Source organism: Anopheles moucheti, chromosome 2, assembly GCF_943734755.1.
Source record: "Anopheles moucheti chromosome 2, idAnoMoucSN_F20_07, whole genome shotgun sequence".
Lineage (NCBI taxonomy): Eukaryota > Metazoa > Arthropoda > Insecta > Diptera > Culicidae > Anopheles > Anopheles moucheti.
The window spans coordinates 32,181,859-32,202,458 of record NC_069140.1 but is presented as its reverse complement, the minus strand read 5'-3'; the positions used below and the strand labels follow the sequence as shown (position 1 = coordinate 32,202,458).

The 20,600-nt window shown below is 45.8% G+C and overlaps 1 protein-coding gene across 1 annotated transcript in view; it reads right to left on the bottom strand.

Annotated features, from left to right (window-relative positions):
• The window catches only part of LOC128297659 (hemicentin-1-like), a 61,825-nt gene extending 47,744 nt beyond the window's left edge, over positions 1-14,081 (bottom strand). Inside the window, exon 1 of the mRNA XM_053033338.1 lies at positions 13,763-14,081. Coding sequence (XP_052889298.1) covers positions 13,763-14,081 — 319 coding nt within the window. The remainder of the gene's footprint in view (positions 1-13,762) is intronic.
• Between the last annotated feature and the right edge of the window lie 6,519 nt (positions 14,082-20,600).

Below are 20,600 nucleotides of genomic sequence, written 5' to 3'. Positions count from 1 at the left end.
TTAAATCGGTTATGGCCAAACTGTGAGCCAAGCTTCTGTCACCAACTGACAATCGTTAGCTCATCAGTGCTGCGAATGTGTAGCGTTTCTGTTTCCACAGCAGCACAACTTCCATTTACTTCGAATACACTTGAGAGAGAGGTTTTCCTTTCCTTGAGAATGGGAAAGATGCGACAAAGTTAAAATGAAGCACAAAGCTACGATTGCTTTCAGCTGTGGCGGTAAAAATGGGACAAGAAAAGAAAAACACACCTACAAACGGTCTTCCGTACCGGGAAAAGCGGACAGCTGGAGGGAAATTCTATTACCAACCAAACACCGCACACAATCTACGACAATTCAATTTAGTGCTGGCAAGCTGCGTGCTAGCAAATAGGTAACGGAACCCGCACCGCGACACACATACACACATCGTAATGCAGCACCAGCACGAGTGCTGGTGAAGATAAGGCCACACAGCGCACTATCCTGCACGACTGCTACCGGTGACCGGGGGAGAATTCAGTTTTCGTGTATTGACAGGCAAAACCCACCCGCATTTACCAAACCCCTCTATCGCTCCGCCATTTATTCTGCCCTGCTCAGGCACTTTATCTCAAGAAGAATAAGCTACTTTTACCGTGCGACACTTGAAATGGGACGATCTTGTTGGACCGGGCTGGAACAAATCGCACACCCACACACACACACCAACACGTCAGCCATGGTAACGAAATGCCCCGCCATGTTGCAGTGTGGCTTAGGGTGAAGTAAACAGAAAAAAGGTAGGATAAAAAGCATCCATCCGTGCGCGTCCACCGAGCAACGACAACCGGCTGAGATCCCGATCATCAGCATATAAAAACATCCATTTCGATCAGCTTGCCGCCATGGCGTTCGTTTCGCGCTAGAAAGGATGGTGCGTGGTGCGAGCTGGAATTTGCCGCAATCATTTTCGCATCTTTGATTTTTCAATTCAATCTACGGCAATCGTCAAGCAGTCGGAGCAGCCCACGGAACCGTTGTCGGTTTCATGAAACCATGCCGGATCTTTCGTTCTCCCTTCTGCATCGCCTATCCGCGCCCGGTGGGATGCAATGTTTCCTTCTTGTCCGGTTTGATGCTGCAGGTAGTAAATGGCCACTCTAGCGTTCGCTCACCTAAAATAATAATGTTCAATTTATTATGACCCCAGTGAAGTGGTGCTGAAGAACCATTTCGAAAGTTTATAACTTTTCATTCCATCCTTTACCTTCTAACCAGGCTGCTGGTTGGTGGACAAGCATAAAACCATTTCCCAACTGACCGCGTAGGAGAAATGTTTAATATTGAAGAAATTCCAACAAATAATATAATTGATTTACTTCTTATTTCATTATGTCGACTGGGCAATAAAAGAAAGGTTGAGAGCATGAATGCACATTGAGCAATTGCATCATTCGTATCGCGAATGGGCAAGTGCTTCGGTGCGAAAGCAGATTCTCATTTCATTTCGTTAGATGCTGACTACAAGCTGGCAGCTTTTTACGATCCTCTCAGCTCGCTTTGTCAAGCAATCCCGCATCTCGCTGCCTTGCTGCTACATGATAGGTTAAGTTTACTTCATAAATACTTTCACTCGTCGTCCTGCGGAGCCCTCTCAGACCAGGGGTCACCGGTGAGGTGAAGCAATCTTCACAATCTCTTGTATCGCTTGATGCCTTGTTAAAACTTTTCCAATAAAGAAAAACGGCAGCAAAGTGGATGAACCGTGGCCCGCTAGTAGTGCTGGCTAGTTGGATAAGAAGCTCGGGATAGAAAAAAAAACCCCTCCGACGAAATGGCAACTACATCTGATACCATTCCGACCATTTGTTGTTGGTTACAATCGAACGGAAACCCCCGAAACTGCCATCGGAAGGTTCGGTAAGTTCGTTCCGGAATAAACGTCAGCAAAAGCCACAAGCAATTGGAGTAAAGTTTGTACGGATGCCTATCCGGTACTACTTAAGTGTTGGAGGGGGTGTCAATCGGACCAGCTGCATGTGGAAGTCGATCGCTATGGTTGGAGCAAACCGATAGCTTCCAGCTGGACGTGCAGCAACGCGCTGAAAGACTCGATTACTTCAGGTCTTTTCCCCATCAGCGATCAGATCGAACACGGGAAAACTTTTTCCGAAGACGCTTTTATGGTTGTTATTTATTTTTTCCGCTTTCCCACCCCGCATGCTTTCTTTTACATACTGTGATCGATGCTAATTATTGCTAGTTATTTATCTACGGCATCGATACAAGGATGGAGAAACTCCGATGCGGCAACGTGCGCCTATCGTTCATAATAGTCATCATTATACCCGGTATGATTTTCTGCGGCGGATATCTTTAGCTCCTAATCAATTAGTTTGATCACGTTCGCTGGAACGTATTTAAGCAGTTTTGAACGCGGCATTGCACCATTTAGGCATCGATTGACCTATTTTTTTCTTCTCTTAGCAAATACGCTGTGGTTTGTCCCGAATTAAGTCTTTTGCGTTACGTTTGGACGTCCTTGACCGGACTTTGATTTTGGATGCAAAGCGCCTAAAAGTATGCAATTGTTAAATAATTTATTTATTTTCACCAATCTAGTAGGTCGTTACGCTAACAAGATCTGCTTTAAAAAATGTGATTATTTTATTTGTCTTGCATACATTCAGGCTCTCTGAACAAAGATTCAACGGCCTTGGATTTACACGAAAGAATTGTTCCTTCAACAATCATAAAGAACTTTAAATCATTTACATCGTTGACGCAACAATTATTCTCCACTTCGTAGTACACACACACACATACACGCATACAACAAACAACAAAACGTATTTTAATACCCCACTGCCAAATGTCAAATTTCCATTCGCAAGTGCAGGTCACGTTCCCGCATTCATAACGATTGTGTTGTTTGCTCTGCCAAAGACTATTATTTCACATTTTGTGCGCACATTTTCCCGCAGCCTGTGTTAGCGGGCCTTTTGGAAAACTTTTCAACGGTACCGTCTTGTTGGCCGAAAAGGGCAAAGAGCACGGACCGTAGACCAGAAATTGCTAATGTTTTTACGCCTCGAGACACGCGCACTACACGAAACAATCGATGCTAAATAGCGCTCACTGGCGCTCTCCCGTCACCCGTTGCCCCGTTCCCGTTGGGCGGCCCAAACGGGTGCCCATGGGGTGCAATTTTATTGTCATGTTTAATGGTGCAATCTTTGCCGAAACTTTGCACAATTGTTTTGGCAGCCACAGTGCCATGGGGAGCCATCGGGCAAGCTTGCGGGGTGTGTACGTCCAATGTGCGCGCATGAAGTTTACAGTTAATGGTGTAAGGGGCCAAGAATCCGTGCTAGTCGCATAAGTTTCAAGTGATCTCATAATTGATAAACGAATTTGTTCTCATTTATTAAGCCGCGTAAGAAGCTGGTCCGTGTACGCCGAAGGTTCGTTCGGGCGAATACGTTCAGGCGACGCAGTTCGCAGTGGTTCTGGGGCGATTATGCAACCATTAGCGTATGTATTTACGTTTGTGTGTAATTTTTCATCTTTCAAACAGCTCTATAACCCACCCGTGCTGGCTCATAAATTTTACTCCACGAAACCTTTATGGGAAGTTGCGAAACTCGAGGACTTTAACAAAGTTGGATTACAAAGTTAGCAGTACGAGCCGGAGACCGATGGTAGATATGTCAAGAATGTTGTCGCAGTATATTCCACGGTTTTCGGGATGGAGCTCAGCAAATGCATCATGCTGATGACTTTTCCCGCCTCATTTTGCCTGCCTCTGCCTGTACGCCTTCCGCGTATAATACCTTTCAAGCAACCGAACCAGAAAATATGCCAAAAACATGGAAAATCTGCATCTCACTCATGTCGTTTCTTCTGCTAAACCGTTGGAGGATTTAGTTCGTTCTCCACATAGAAATACTCTCACACACATACACACACTCTTGAAGCTTTGGAAACATTGTCGAACGTTCGGTTTGGAGCAACTCTGTAGCGTACCAGAGCATCTTAGTGGGAGCTAAAATTGAATTACAACTGCTTCCGGACAAACAAAAACATATTTACATACTAAATTCGATATTTTATGCAAATGCACGATCCTGTGAAACGCAAGCTTACAGGGAAAGTGCACACGTTGATGATTTCTGCCCGGTTGCATCAAAGGCCAAAGCTCGTATGTGCTACCCAACCCTAACACCCGGATAAGGGCGAAGCTGGGGATCACATCCTGAAACGCCGTATCAAAGGAATTTGCGGAGGCCAATTTGCATCTCATTCAAATTCTTCATACAGTATCATGGATCAATCGAAATGGGCTTCCATTCTTCGGCGGTATAAAGTGCGCTCGAACGCTCCCTTCCCGGCAACTCGCTCGTCCCGTTTGCCCGTTTTAAGCCGGTTGATAAAACTCTCGATAATAATTGACGAACAGCTCCGAAAAGGACGAAACCTGCAATCTAACCACAAAACACGTCGAATGCAAGGGGAAGAAAAAAAACCCATCCCGTTCCCGTGTCATTCGTCGCTACACGGGGCATTCCAGTGCAAGGAGAGTGAAAAATTCCATCGCATCGAATAATCCCAACAATTCCCGTTGGCAGTCGAAAGACCAATTCGCTTCCGAGCAGTACAACAATGAAGGGCTTTGACGGTTGGGCTTTGATGCCTGTGGGGAGGGATCGGAAAAGGTGATGAAAACTATTTCAAAGTATGGACACCCTGTTCCACCGGGTCACCGCTGATCGAATTCGGGAGAAATGTGAGGAGTAAATTTCTACCCCGTTCGAAATAGTACAGTACATCGTGATCGTGATAAATTGTGAAAGTCGCACAAGAGCGGAATGCTTCGAAGATTGATGTTCCCGAGGCCGACCGGACAGCGTGGATGGCTAGCAACAATATTTGAAAAAAAAAGACATCCAAACGTTCGGCGGAAATGGAGAAAGAGTCGGAAAAGGAAAGCAGACCGGTGCCTTGGTTTGGAAAATGGATGATCGAAAGATAGGACGAACGCAACCGTCGTCTGTCGCCATTCTGATGCTGCCGGGTGAATGTGCCGCCGGGAACCTCGGCCCGGTCGCAACCCGTGCGCAGGGAACTGCAATAAAAGAGCCCCGAAGCAGAAGTGAATGAATGAAAAAAAATGCTTTATCACTTAATTAAGATCATAAATGGACGACCCGAGCGTGGGGGGGGAAAGAAAACCCCATTCGACGGCCCAGTTTGACGACGAACCACGGCGATGATGGCCATGTGCGAAGTGTGAACGATGGAAAGCGAGCGACAGAGAAGCATTTTAAATTAAATTCCGTTCGCATTTAGCAGATAAGATGAAGGCACAAGAGATGTGCAAGAAGGGAAAAAAAATAAATATAAGGAAAATACTCCAAATCCCAGCCGCGTTTGGTGGTGGTCATCCAGTCCGGTTCTTGGTGACAGGCGACGTGCCCGAAAATGTGTTTCACGAGCTGACGGAAACGATTCCCGTGCACAACGTACACACACGCACACAATTACCGGTGACCGACAACAAAGCAGTGTGCTGTCAACGAAACGAAGAAGGAATCGCCTAGCTATTTCACTGTGCAGAAAATTGGGGGTCCTTCAGATGTGTTTTCCCCTCGGGGAGCAAAGAAAGCAAAATTGGAAAGCAAAAAGAATTCCTGCTCCGGGACGGGAAATCATCGAACCGGACATCATGCGAACGGGTCGAATCGTGTTGCTGAAGGACGGTTTTCCTTTATGCCCGTGTTTCACCCAAGGCGTTACTGACGATGGTTAAGCACTTGGCTTTGCTCGACTTAAATTCTTATCGACCGTATGTGTTCTTCAACACTTTAGAGCGGTGAGAAGAGGGTACTTTCTTGGGACAGGATGCAACTCTCATTGCAGGCCCATTCTATAATGCCAGCTTTATGGACTGAGCTGTTTTGGCAAATAATTCAAAGTCCGGTTTTATTGAGGTGCCCCGAATGCGCCACGTCAATTGTCAGTCATGAGACCACTGCTCATTCACCCGGTGCCCACTGTAGCAATGGAGTTAAAGGAATTAATTTCTCGTTATCCCCGGTTATTTCATGCTTTAGCCGACTATCTTCCCTCCCACGACCTGCTAATGATTGTGATGTCTTCGTCTCGAATTTCTTTCCTTCCCACAGCTGACGACCATTCGGTCATCGGCTCCGTACAAGCAGAGCAGCAAAAAAGCGTGTGAAACCTGTCAGTTTATCCCTGGAACATCTGTAACCTTATCAAGCGTTCCAGGAACTGGTACTATTCCCGTAAGCCAGCCGTCAGTTGGGGATCTTTTCACACGGGAAAAAACAGGATTGACAGTTGTTTTCGGCACGATGTTGTAATTGATCGAATAGCGCTGCCGTCTCATCGTCAGTGACAGGCAAACGTCCGAAAATAGAGCCATCTTCGTGGAAATCGTGGAATTTTACTGTGCTGAGTTCAGTTCCTGCATTTGAAGCGACATTTTCGATAGCAAATAATTTTTTTCCTCCGCTACATAAGAGTTGCTATTCTGCTGATCCGCAGGTAATGCGATGGAAGGTAGAGAATGGTCGGAAACCACAACCGAAAAACACCACTTCCCAGAAGGCAAACTCGGTTTCGATGCAAAACTTTTCCACCAACACTATCTTTTAATCTAAAGTTTTGCCACCCGTGTTCTTCGTCACACGTTGCCACGGTCCACTTTCTTAGATGACATCAAGGGTGATGGTGATAAACTTGGGCCGAAGCAACACCAAACGGTCGTATACTTTGGGAACAAGATTAGATAAGCAAATGTCAGGAGCGAACCACATTGGGGGCTGTTGAAGTTTTCCTTTTTTGAATAAATTTACCACAATCGTGCCCGTTCCGTCCGTGGTGGAGTTTATCGTGCGCTTGTTATGATTATGAGTGCTTTGTGTGCCGATATTTTAAAACTATCTACAGTTTATTTCATTTATTGTAACTGATAATGGAAAACTTGCAAATTACTTAACGTATTTCGTGTTGATTCTAGAGTTTCTTTATGCGTGCAAATACACACACCGGACGTGGGCACTCGTATTTTACGAAATGAATCTTCACAAACATTAATTTTGTTTCCTACCGTCGGATCTTAGCGATTCCGAAAACAATTCTTGCTTACAACCGACATTTGCTCACCTCTCATCCAGTATATCCCATAATGCGCCCATAATGGTCGCCACGAATCGCACTATATCATCGCAACGAAGACATCAGACATACCGTACCGTAGGGCTGCGGTTGTGTGCGGCGGAGGGTTAACATTTCCGGTAGCACAAGCCACATCCGGCATGGTACAATAAATTGAATTATTGTCCCCAAGATGGCGTCCCACCGAAAAACCGCCAAGTGTAATCCCACACCAAAGATTACCGCTAAATGGTGGATCATTTTTCATCTCACTTAACATTGTGTGTGCGGTGTGTCCGGCCAGCCCAGACTTGGAGGGCAAGCTGGCAGCATTTTCTTGACCGACCGGACCATCCGTACCGGCTAATCGTACCCGCCCAACTTTGAGCCGTATCAAACCGTGTAAACATCATCATTACGACGATAATCGTATCGGATGACACAATGGCCTACCAGCGGTTATAAGAAAAAAAACCTCACAACTCCTACGTCTCGGGAGTTTGGATGGCGGGCAACCAGGACGTTGAGGCGAAAAAAGATGAGTATCTGTGGCGTACAATTTTCCCAACCAGGCCGTAAACGTGGTGAACGGCTATCAAGACATGAAAAGGACACGCTTGTAATGATTCATTTATTAACTTCAGCCGGTCCAGTCGGTCGGCTCTATCGGGCGTATGTGTGAAGTTGAAAAGAGCGGCTGAAAGGAGTTAGCTATCGGTCAGGATTACTGGACCGTGGATAAAGGCACGTGAGCCTTCATGCAACAAAAGTTTCCCATTTTCATCATCCCTCATCATCATCGCGATCATTACCATTATCATTGGCATGATTGCAACATGTCCCACCAGCGGTTCTACTTTCTCCTGTGCAGTCACTCCGAGCCGCGTGGTGGTTAAACTGTAATAGTGAAACATTTTGTCACCAGTTAGGGCTGAAAATTCGTACCATTCGAAAAAAGAACCAAACAGGAACCAGAAAGGAAGCAAGGAAATGCTGTGAAAAACAAACACCGACCGGTGTAACCGTTTCGCCGAGACGGCTCCCAAGTGGCGTGGGCTTCAATTTGCTCACGAATTTGTTTGACTAGGACGACGGTTGCGCCTGTAACGGGGCGGTAGGGGAGCTTTTAGCATGTTGTGGGCCACCTTGCTACTTATGTAATTATCGTTCGTACAAACGTTGTTTTGGGGAAAGATTTTCGTCTCCTTTTTGTGGCGCACGGGCGAAGGTGTGGGTGGGAGCAGTGGGGGGGGGACAAACAAGAGAAAAAAAAAACAACCAAACCCCGGCCGTTCAATTTGTTTCAGTCGCCATGAAAATGACATTTCTGTCGAGAAGGGGGTTGCAAACGTTCCGTGCCCGCCCATGTCCGGTGGAACGCTACAGCTTGTGGGCCCTTCGCACGTGCCTAACAAACGTTTCGCAAGGAAATCATCCGTCATTGCTCGGGGCAGAGGGTTTTGGGAAAGAAAGAAAGAAAAAAAACGCACGAAAAACCCTTCGCCGAATGGAAGTAAAAATAAAAATGGGCATGCTACATTAATTTATTTCAGCCACGGCCATCCAGACCATCCAATCCGGACTAAGCTGCGTGCTTTAGATCATTCATTCACACCCGAAAGTGGAATTTGGCGAAAAAAGGACATCTTTACCCTAAAGCGTGAACCAAAATGTCGTCCCAATCATCATTCGTTTGCACCCTCCCTGAGATCCCCCGGATACGGTTCCGGTTCGGTCTGTGTGTGAAGGAGAGCAATCGTTCGTTCGTGCCTGTTTGCCGCGATACAAGAAGATCCACCCAGCCACTTCACCGTACCCCAAAATTCCCATGTGGCCACCTTATGCTGCTCACCTTGCCAATTCACAACACACACACACACTCTCTCCTTCTCTCTCTGTCTCTCTCAAGAAACGAAAGGTTTCACGTTTTATTTCCTAATAAACTTTCGCCAATGAAACATAACCGGCGGTACGTGATTCGCTTTTGGGGCAGGTTTTTACTGCTTCATTTTTAATGAGATGGGAAAATGGGACGGTGCGCTCCCGCAGCATTAAAACATCATCCCGCCCCTTTCCTAGGGGGCCGAGCACGTACGCGAAAATGATTCGTGTGAAGGGTGTCACCGAACATAAAGCATCTGGCACCGTGGGGTGGGGGGAAGAGGTGCTTCAGGAGTTCGGGAGGCCACCGAAGCTTTCTCCAAAAAATGGCACACCTTTACACTTCGCGCTGCCTGCGAAACACACACCACCGTACCGAGCGGTGGCGCACACGTGGCGGCAGGAAGGATGTGACGCTCGCGAAACAAAACAAAAATATGTTTAAAAATGTTTTAAGCACCATCGGCCCTGTACTTCGGTTGGAATGATAAGCGGTTAGCGTCACATAAATTGACGATACAAACGTTTACCGAACCTGCAGGCAAACGGAATGTTTTAGCGGAATGGCATTTTAAGGCGTAAATTACAAAGCAAAGCATTATAATGCGTGCCACTGCCCGTGTTCACCGCCGTTTGGATGCGATGGATGGGAAGCGATATTTGTGTCGTTAAATATGGCTCGTAGCAATTAAATTATCGTACCTTTCGGAAGCATAAATTTTGCGACGAAATCACATTTTGCCCGTGCAATCGAGCAGCATCTTGCCGATCACAGCCGTGACGGATGTAATTAAATGTATTAAAGGCACGTACGGGATATGTGCTACCAGCGCCGGATCAATATCCACACGGTCAACACACGGGCTACGGTCGTCGTCTTGTGAGATGCTGATTATGCGCAGGTGAAATGCAATTTCACCCCTTCGCCCAAACCCCGGTTGAGTGTTGACCGTGTGCACGATCAGGTGTGAATTTGCCGTCCAGTTGCAGGGCAGCGTTTGGCCAAATTTGCATCTCTTATCGCATTCGCTTATCGCAAAACGCTGCAGGCGCACACTGACCGCACATTGTCCGGGTGGGCCATGGGATGCTGCAAAATGCATTATCGTAGCAGTAGGAGCTAGTTGCTAGTGTGTGTGTGGCTGTGTTGGCATGTTTGTGTGCAGAGGGTAAGTGGATGAAGGTTTCACGGTTCAACGCGTTGATTGAAGACATGCGAAGGCACGTGCAATATGCTTTGTCTCGATTATTATTGGATAGTCCTTAATCCAGTGTGACAACGAGCCGGGCTCTAATTTGCCATCATGTCATCGTGCCCAGCAGATGGTACGGCAATCGATAAGAGAGTTGGGCTTTTTTTTGTCACAGCAAAACTGCCATTTTAAATCGTTCCTCAAGGAAATAGGTTGTTATTTTCTATGTTAAAGTGTGCTCTCTTTGAAGCAACATGCGAGAAGCATCTTTGGATGGTTCCACTAAATCCTGCACTACGCCAATATAGTACTACTCCCGCATCTCGACCGGAAGGTTTCGGCACAACAAATTTCCGGACCGTGTGCACGTGTGCCGTGCACCACCCCGACGAAAGGCACCCACGGGGACTAACGGGCACCGGTAATTACGGTAGCCGCAGCTTCACCCATTCTGCCACCCCAGCATAGCATAAAATATTCATATGCAATTAAGTAACGGTAGCATACCATTCATTTTCCGGAATTTGTTCGTGTTCCTGTTTGCCGGAGCTTTTTTGCTTTCCCCTCCCGGTGCGGACGATGCGTCGCTGGGTTACGGGGGCGGGTTTTCGGGTCTGCTAAATCCCACCATTCCCGGATTCGACTAAGCGAATGCACCGATGGACACGGCACTCACACGGTGGAATCAATTAAAAGCCCATCAGACCAAAACGTGCCCTAATCCACCACACCGGGACCACCGGCTCAGGTTCGGATTCCGTACGCTTACAAACCGTCAGCATCAATCAGCGAAACGGCACCGACACGTGAGGCGGAAACGTCGATGCGAACAGATTTTCCGTTTCCTATTTCTTCTGCTGGTCGGACGGGATGGATGACATCCGCGAAGGTCCCACAGGCCAGGGTTGGGGTGATGGGCGATAATCGTGTTGGATGGTTTTCGGCACACATCAATATTGCAATGGCTTGGGATTGGGGCGTTCAGTAAATACGGGTCGTAAATCTTGCACTTTGCATACGAACCCACAGCGAAGGTGTTTCTGTTATTGATGATTGCTCAAGTTTGTTAAAATTAGTTACTTTGTGCCCTGTTGATGGAGCAGTGTTTGTTAATTAAGTTGTAAAATAAACTAATTCCTTTTTGAAAGAATCCTTAGCAAGGAAAAAAGGTATCTAAATACCGGTACAACCGTTCGCTTATACTCAACGCGACAACAATTGGACTTCGCGCCGTGTAGAAAGCGTTGGAATGGGGGATAAGAGAATTGGTCGGAGTATTGCCTAACTTTAGGCGTTTTCTACCCAAAACTTGCTTGGCTTGACAAAGCGCCTTTTAAATCTTGCGTTGATGACTTCTATCGAAAATAAACGACTCTCAAGATCGGTTAATGTCAAAATGCTTCTTAAAATATGTTTTCAAACAACAATTCCTATGATTTTGTAATTGGAGTTTTTTTTTTTTAATTCATGAATTACGACCAGGCCGTATTGCTGAAGTGTTTTAATTTATCTGAAATAAATTGATATCATTATAAGTAATCGTTGCCCTTGCTTGCTTTAAAAAACGTCTAAAATTCCACACAGAGCACGTTAAGCAGTCTCGGACATGCTTCAACTAATAACTCAAGTGTTCAGCGCTAATTCCACTCCACGCGCTGACAGCAAACGGAGATTATATTTTGCAAGTTTCTAGCTAGCGTGCAAAGGGCTCTAAAATGAATTGCTGGTTCATGCAAATAAGAGCAAGAAGCAAACTTCAAAGACTGGTTAAGATGTGGATGAATCAAATAAAAACTCTTCACACTGGCTGCATCGGTAAGGCATGGTTCACATCGTACGGTGCTGTGAACCGACGAGATTTTATTCGCCACGAGACGCACCGTACCGATACGAGTGAAAGTTTGCTAAAGTAGTATATGCAAAGTGACGATCAAACGTGTCTTTGGCTGCACTTTGCAAACTAGATTGACTTTCACGCTTGCTTTACCATCGTTACCGTGGCGACCGGGAATGGTGTTAAATTAAAAACTCATTATATTTCTCCTGTGATCATATTCATCAATCTCCTAATTGAATGAGCCCGTTATCCGCGGGTTTCATTGTGCGCGTCTGGGTAACGCCGGTTACACACAAAACGCTTTAGGCCACCACCTGGATTGGCAGCATGATGGATGGTGATGGCTGGCAAATCCAGTCGACTTTGCACCGAACCCGTAAGAAAGCATCTGTTGCCAGCTGGTTTCTTGTCCTACTTGAAACTCAAACGAAACCCTTTGCTGTACCAATGGTAGACAAGTACCTTCGCCCGGTACGGTTCGTATGGTTTTGTGCGAAATCACGCCGACAGCTCAGTGCACCACGGAATGAGCCGTGTGGATTGAATATTAGTCATCGTGCGGGATAGCGAGATAGCGCCACGTTGATATCACTAACGACACTGTCATAAAATATTCGGGACAAATTCACGTCCATCAAGGTGTCAGAACGAGGAATCACTTGGCAAACCGAATGAAATGTGGTGCGCCGGGGCTACCAGGAAACCAGGGGGAGCCGAAGGTTGAATGGTTTCCACTGAAAGGGTTATGAATGTGATTTCAAAGGACTGTCTCGCATACGTCGGGCTGACATCGGTGATGAGACACGCCCCGGGCCTGGTTAAGCGGTGTGTGATGACAGTTTTGATGCACGAATTAGCGCGACGCCAGAATAACGCCGGGCAGGCGGGTCGGCTGCGGGGCGAGGACCGGGAATTTGAGTCGAAATTTATGGCAAACCGTTTGTGGTCGACGTTTGGCATGTGTCAAAGCAGGTTAATTTTGATGTGCCGCAATGACGAGTGCGACGACTTTTTACGGGTAAATAATTGCCTGTGCCCTGTCGGAACGGCGATATGGAACTGTGGAACTGGTGAATCGTTGTGATGTGGTGTTGATGAAATTAATGAAAGGTGATGTTTTATGTATCAGTTTTTTTTTTGTCATTTGGAGCAAGAGCCACACGGCACGATAAAATTAGAGTGTATGTTAATGGTAATGGAAAGTAGTTTGACAGTGGCTCCTAAAATTATGCAATCGAGATAACGTTTTCTGTTTCTTAGTAAAATACCGTTGACACTTTCCTAGATCTTGCTTTCAGGTGCTATTAAAGCAAAAAGCAATTGAAGCGCAATTGTTTGCATGAATACAATGAATGCTTAGCTGATTTATACATTATTTGTAGTGTAAAGTGGAAAAACTATTGTTTTGCTTGAGCGGATATATGAAAAGGACCAAGATGTAAACATTGCATACGTTTAGGCGTTAGGAATGTGATGCGAATCATCATTGCTTTCCAGGGCGGAACTGAGATAACAATTGAATTATGAAATTAACACATGAGATTTTCAACCTATCCCCAGGAAATTCAAGTTTCTATCATTTTGCAAAAAAAAGCAAACCGGTCCCCTCTGTCCATATTCCATTGCGTGTCCCTTTTTAAAATTAACCATAATGTAAATCATTTAATCATACATCATGCGCAAAAAAAAAAACGATACCACTTACCTATTCTAATATTTACAAGCATGTGTGTCAGCAGCACGGCAGCGACTAGCAACAGGTGCAGGTGGGACCGATGGTAGATCCTTCCGCGAATTTTCCACCGACTCGCAGCACTGTCTGGGCAGGCCGGTGCTGGCGCGGAAGGCGTATTACTATGGGTGCCCTGCTCGTGCTCCTTCTCGCCACCGTTGATTCTGCTCGCCGCTTCACACCACCCGTCCACTGCCGCAACGTCTTGAGCCGTCGGTTCTGCATCACCGGATTCACACACGGCGGTGGCGCCGGAAACGGCACCCAACCGCCGGCGGTTGTAAATTTCCATACTGCCACGTGCCGCCGTACGCGTTCGATGGGAATCGATTATTTATGCTACGCAGTTTTGTTTTGACCCGGCACACGCAACACCGCGAACACACCGTCACGTCACTTTAATGGGGCCGTGATTTGTTATTTTTACCCACTGATTTAGTGGCACCGTTCCTAGCCACTAATGTAAATGTAAGCATTTGTTGTGACTTTCCGTCCCAGGGGCACGGACCAGGAATGGTCGTAAAGCCTTGCTTAACAGGCGGCACCGTCCCACCACCACGGCAGACGCGTTCGTGGGAACATCGAACGCGAAGGACACTAATGTTTGCGGCCCAAAACTTTGCACGCGCACCACACTACGGCACCACCACGAGCAGAAAACAAAAACACTTCAATCACTTTGGGCAATGCTTCAAAATGGCCTAGCAATTTACGAAACTTCACGTCGCACTATCGTCACACGTCTGCTCCCGAAGCCCACAGAAACGCTCGTGTCGAAATGGAAATCCATCACCTGCAGAAATAGACGTTGATAATCCGAATGGAGTGTGAATGGAGCGCAAACATAAATCGAGGGAAAAAAAACAGTCCAATTCATGGTAAGTGAAGCACATTATACACAATCACAGTGCAGTGGGTTGGGTTTGTTTAACCTTAAACAAACTACGCACGCACAGCGCCAATCACATGCAACAAACAAAACAAAACAAATGGAGAAAGCGATGCGCAAATACGCCAACCACCTCATAGAGGTAGCAACAACACAAAAAAAAACAAATGGTACAGTTTAACGACCAAGAATTAATGTTTTCGTGCGACGGTCATTCGAAGGCGTTGGCATTTTTTTTTGACTGCTGCTTTAGATTTCCCCCTCAGTTCCTCCGAAAGAGGTTTATGATGTTATTCACGCGCTGGCAAATCTAATTGCTCCACTCGTTACTATTCTTTTCACATAAAATTTCCACCGCAAACGTGCAGCGATCGTGCCGGAATCAGTTTAGTGCACAAAAAAAATCCGCTCATGACAAGGACACTCGTCGAAAAAGGACTCTCAAAACCACAAACTAAAGGGCCGCTCTCTGTTGGTGATCACAAAAATGTGGTCCCTAGGTTTTCTGACGAGGCCGCTGCCCCTCATTTACCTTGCCGCTGTAAGGATGCGGAACATAATGGGAGGAGAGAAAATAATAAAAAAGCAGATAAGTTTTAACTCAAATTTTGATTCGTGCGCGATTTTCCCGCAGGCCACAGAAAACAAACGTAAAGGTGGTGCAAAAACCGAACCGAACTCCCGGTCCAGATTTTTCTCACATCATAATTGGTTTTTCTCGGTTCGGTTCTGTGCCCGTTACCCGCTGTGCGAGGAAGGTTTCCCTAGGTGTAGGTGCATGTGTGTGAGTGAGGCCACCTAAAAAGGGGCAAGGAAGGGAGTGGGTGAGGGTTTGCGGTGGCTTCGACTCCCTGTCAGCGATGCCACGGGATGCACGTTTCGCTTTTTTCCCGTTGAACGAAATCCGTTGTTAGCCATAGTGTTGCAGATCGGGCCGTCGTATCAACTTGCCGTTGGAGCGTAAATGGTCTGGAATGAAGGAAAGGAAAGAAAAATAGAAAAAGTACCTTTAGTAAAATGATTTTCAACGTGTGAGGAAAATGTCGGAATAAAAAAACGATCAGAAAGAATGAAGCCGAAGGCAGAACAAAACAACCTTCCAAAAAGGTGGAATAAAAGTTGAAAAAATGGAGGCAGCACATAATACATTCTCCTCTCGTACTGGGGGAAAAGGAAAATCTTCCACCGAATCTTTACCGGCAGCCCCGCGCCACGTCCGATTCCAATGGGTCTATTTTTCACCATCAAAGTTCAGTGCAGACAGCGATGCGATGCACCACCGGCGCAAGGATGGCGAGCGATGAAAATTGAAATTCAATTTCTATCCTTGCTCGTGACGGTCTGCGCGAAGGATCGGATCTTTATCCGTTTTTTCCCTCTACCGGTGTGGGTTTTTTTCTTTATTTGTTTTGTAAAATTTCCTTTCGGGAATGTGTTGTGCGAAGGATTTTGCGAAGGGGGTAACAATGGGAGCAAAATCACTGAAAGAGAAACCACCAGAAAAGCGATTACGAAGGTACGTGACGGTGACAAGGGTCAGTGATTAAATTTGTCAACTCGAGGAAGAAAAATCGAGCAGCGTCGTTGCAGCGGGCAGATGATCTGACCCATGTTGTAGTTATTAACCATAATTTGAGATCAAATCACTTTTGGATGCTTTGAAATATTAAATGTACTGGACGGGTCCTGAACGTTGCTATGCCAACCGAAAAAACGATGCCAAAATGTTGTGTGGATTGCATACCGATAGGCGTTTATGTGCAAAAGAAATCAATTCTGTGTTGAAAAACGCCTATAAGTATGCAATGTGCTTATAAATTAAGCTTTTCATCAGACAGAAATCTCTCACGGATGCATTCGATACAGCTCCATTGTCTTTTACGACAACGAGAGCTGCAAGGGCTTTTCATTCCCTATTATTCTACTGATCGATCGGCTGAGTGCGATAGTATCGATTCTATATTGAACGGCTTCCTGCAGGGTTATAAATAAAAAAAATCATTAACACAGTTTCCGTACTGTTTTTCGACAGCCTGATGCATCAAAGCTGCATCAACAGAACACCTTTCAAGCATGCTAGCACAACACACCGGCACGGAACTTTATCGTAGCGAACGTCGACATCAGGGGCACATCTCGCCGCATTCGAACAAAGCGTTAATGGAGGATTCGGTTGCAACGGTGGCTCCATAAAACCCCTTCTTAGTAACAATGCACCACTCCACAATGAGCATCCGTCGCCCATTGACGTCGTCGTACAGCTTGTTGTTGTAGAGCGCTTTCCCTTAAGCCAGCCACTGATGCTTGAGCAAAGTTGGGTCTTAGACCTGGCAATAGAGTTCCAGCCCACCGCGCCCCATCCAACGCAACCGCGCCGTACGGAAGCGCAAAGTGGTGAACTATGTTACCGCTTTAAGACGTTGCTAGGGCTGCACTTGTTGTGATGATAAATATTTTGTTGTCGCTTCCGGTCCGGGCACAGCACACCTCCGATACGATGCTTTGCATAGCGGAGCGGCACCATCAACAATCGCAGGAAGGCTCATTACGTAGCACGGAACGGAACACGTAGTTCATGAGCAAGGCAACCAACCGTCTAATGTGCTCGGGAAAACAAAAACACCTTCCCAACGGTGCCCGGTGGTGTGTGCTTGTGTTCGTTGTTGTATTTCGCAGACAAAACACGCTCAACAAACACATCCGTAGCAACGGAAGCTGTGTGACATTGTGAGTGTTTTTTTTTGCGGAAGTGATACATCCGCACAATCCTTGACACACAACCTTGGTGGAGGGTTCGAGCGAAACGGGAAGACGTGGCCAAATGAATGCCTTAACTCATTTCGTCAGCTCAGCTCGAATGTTTTGATAAGGCGAAAAACAACGCATTCTAAAATTGTGAAACACTCTCGAAAGTTGGATCTAGTAGGTCGGTTTTATGATCCATGTCTGGTGGCCGATGCAAGGGTTTCCTTGGCAGATTTATTCGGTTTGGGCCCCGGTGTTCAAGCGCGCCACGTATAGTCCGTAGGCAGTGGGCAGTGGTCAAAGGGTCATTCCACTGCGAAACCCAACACATGCTTGCAAGGCGAGAAAGCTCGTGATTTATGTACTGGAAGAAGGTCGTTATCTTACGATGGGGATTAATTTGTGTCAATAAAAAGAAACGATCACCGCCCCGGTTTCAGCGTTGACGTTCCGGACGGTGGCGTATGCGGGATTTTTCCCATACCGGCCGGGTGCTTATCAGCCAAAAGGAATGTCATTTCGGCCGGACGAATCTGACCGGAGAGAGAGAGAGAGAGAGAGATACAAAGATAGAAAAAAAGGTCAGCTTAATTGTATCCACAGGGGAGCCATTCATTCGTGCTCATCCCTACGATGTATGGTTATATTTTTAAAACTGGAAATCTACGACCATAAAAGACAGTAACATATGGTATGGCACCGTAGCATCAAGACACATGTGAAGGGAAAAAGAGCGCCTTTGATTGATATTTATTTCATTTACTCGACCGTCACCGAAAGTGAAAAAAGGAAATGGATTTTCCATTACCAAAATAATAGCGAAACTTCATGACGAAGCGCATCCTTAATTTAGTGTGAATTTTTTGTTTCCTTTCTCCAATTCAATCCCTTGAAAGCTCTCCGTCTAAAAATAAGCCAAACCAACGTCATTTTTCATTTCGCTTACCAACAAAAAAAAGACAAAATAATAAAAAAAACGGACTCAAAACATTCGCTTCGAACAGCGCTTTTGATCGGGCCCCAACTGGGTGAAACAAATCGAAGGGCTTTCGCTTCATGGTTGTTGGCACGGTGGAAGGATAATTGCAAACAAAAATTAGTAGGTCAAGAATCGTTCCCCGTAAAACCTCGATCATACCCGGCTTTCGCTCGTATGTGTGTGTGTGTGTGTGTACTCTTGAAAGATGGCCCCACAAAAAAATATATATATATAGAAGGGAAACCCAAAGAGGACTTTCAACTCAAAAGAGAGCCACAAGAAAGATTCAGCCCTGGAAGATGGCCACAGTTGATCCATCTCGGTGTGGTCGTTCTACTGGTTCGGTTTTTAAACCGTTCTGGGGACCCGCACCAAATGGAAGGCAGCAGGGCAGTGTGCCGTCACAAATATGGCCACGGAAGCGTGGGAAGAGCGGCTTATAATTAATTGAATTTGTTAAAGCGGAAAAGCGCTTTTGTTCAAATGGATGTTTTTAAGGTTCGCTTTTCACCCAAGCACTTTTTTTTCTCTCTTTCTCACTGGGAACGTTTTGCATCATCAAGCTCCGAGGGTACGAGTATTTTCACGCTGGTATGGCTTTGGCGAAAAAGGAAAACGTGACGGTGGAGCATTGTTACCATGTTTTTTTTTTGCATGTTATCGCTAGTGTTTGCGTAATAATCATTTTGTTTTAAAGTATACTTTAGCAGCACTAATACACTTCACGGATGAAGAAAGTAGGAGAAAAACAAAGCAATGCCTGTGTTTGTATGTTTTGCAAACAAACTGGAAATCAGGAGCCATGCGAGATAAAAAAATGAACATTAGTAGTTTTGTGGTAGATGCTACCGTAATTACCAATATGTTTTCACGAGCCGCGAAACAATGTTTTACAATTGATCTAATTGGATGTGTTTTTGTTTCGCTTCATAAACAAGAAATTCACCATCACGGGAACCCTTTTAAAAGCTCTGTGTGCTGTGCTGTGGGAGCTTTGTGCACCATTTATAAAACATTCAGTAAGTGGACCAGTGGTTTGTTTTTGTCCTCATTCACAACGCATTGCAAACAATTATGAGGTACAACAACAATCACGTATTCCATTTCCCATGCATTATTGTCCCCCGTCGACGATCGTTTCCCGGTTCTGGAGTAAGCGACGATATAAACCATCGCTACCCATTTTTCACCCTGGCAGTGCCACGGGGCAGCGGATGCCGAACCAACCTCCAGGCATTAGCTTGATTTCCCCCGAGAACTAATTACATTACGGTGTGAAGTGGAGCGAAAAATAAAAGTATGATCCGAGCATGTGGTTTTCGGTGGGAGCGTTTGCAAAATCCTTCCTCTCGCGCACACATCCTCACGTTACAGTGTGGTTGCCATTGGCCCCACACACACACACACGGGTCGTTATGCGATGCTGACCGTTTGGAAAATTGGAAAAATACACTTTTCTGTTAAAAGGGAACCTCTCAACATCGGAGGTGCAGTGAGTGCTGAAGCGAAAAATGTTGATTATTTGCACCATTTTGCATTTGGCTGTGCTGTGCTGATTGTGGTAACCAAACCGTTAAACATAGACACATGCATACGGAGACAATTTCTGTCGAAGGCAGGTTTTGAGTAAATTGATTGAAAAATTACTCAATAAAATTAATGGTGCCCTTCGACAAGAACCATGTGGGACTGGAAATTTTCCAAAACGATTGGCCTGTATGGCAAAGGTACAGTTGAATTTCTTTTTAGAGCTTATTAAATGTAAATATCGTACCCCTCATTTGAAAGTGCTGTGAACCCAAACCGAACCGATTGCCACGTTCCGAACGCTTCGCATGTACGAAGCAACCGAAACGTAGGCTCATCGAATCATAAAAGTCACACCGTTCACCGTACTCACCCACTTGGAAGCCATTTTAGGACTTGAAGGAAACGAGAATATATCACCACCCAGTGTCTGTTGCTGTCCCCTGTACGGTACCGAGCCGAGCAGAAGAAGCAAACAAAATCTCTTTCATCTTAACCCAGCTGGTGTCCCGAGAAAAAGGGTCCGTTTGTTTTTATCCGATCACCAGCAAAAGCAGCGTCTTTCGGTTGGTACACTAAAACCAGATCGAAAGCAAAACAAAAAAAATACAAAACCATGTCGGTTCGTAACGTAAACTGCTTTGCAAGCAGCAAATTCGTAAAATTTTATT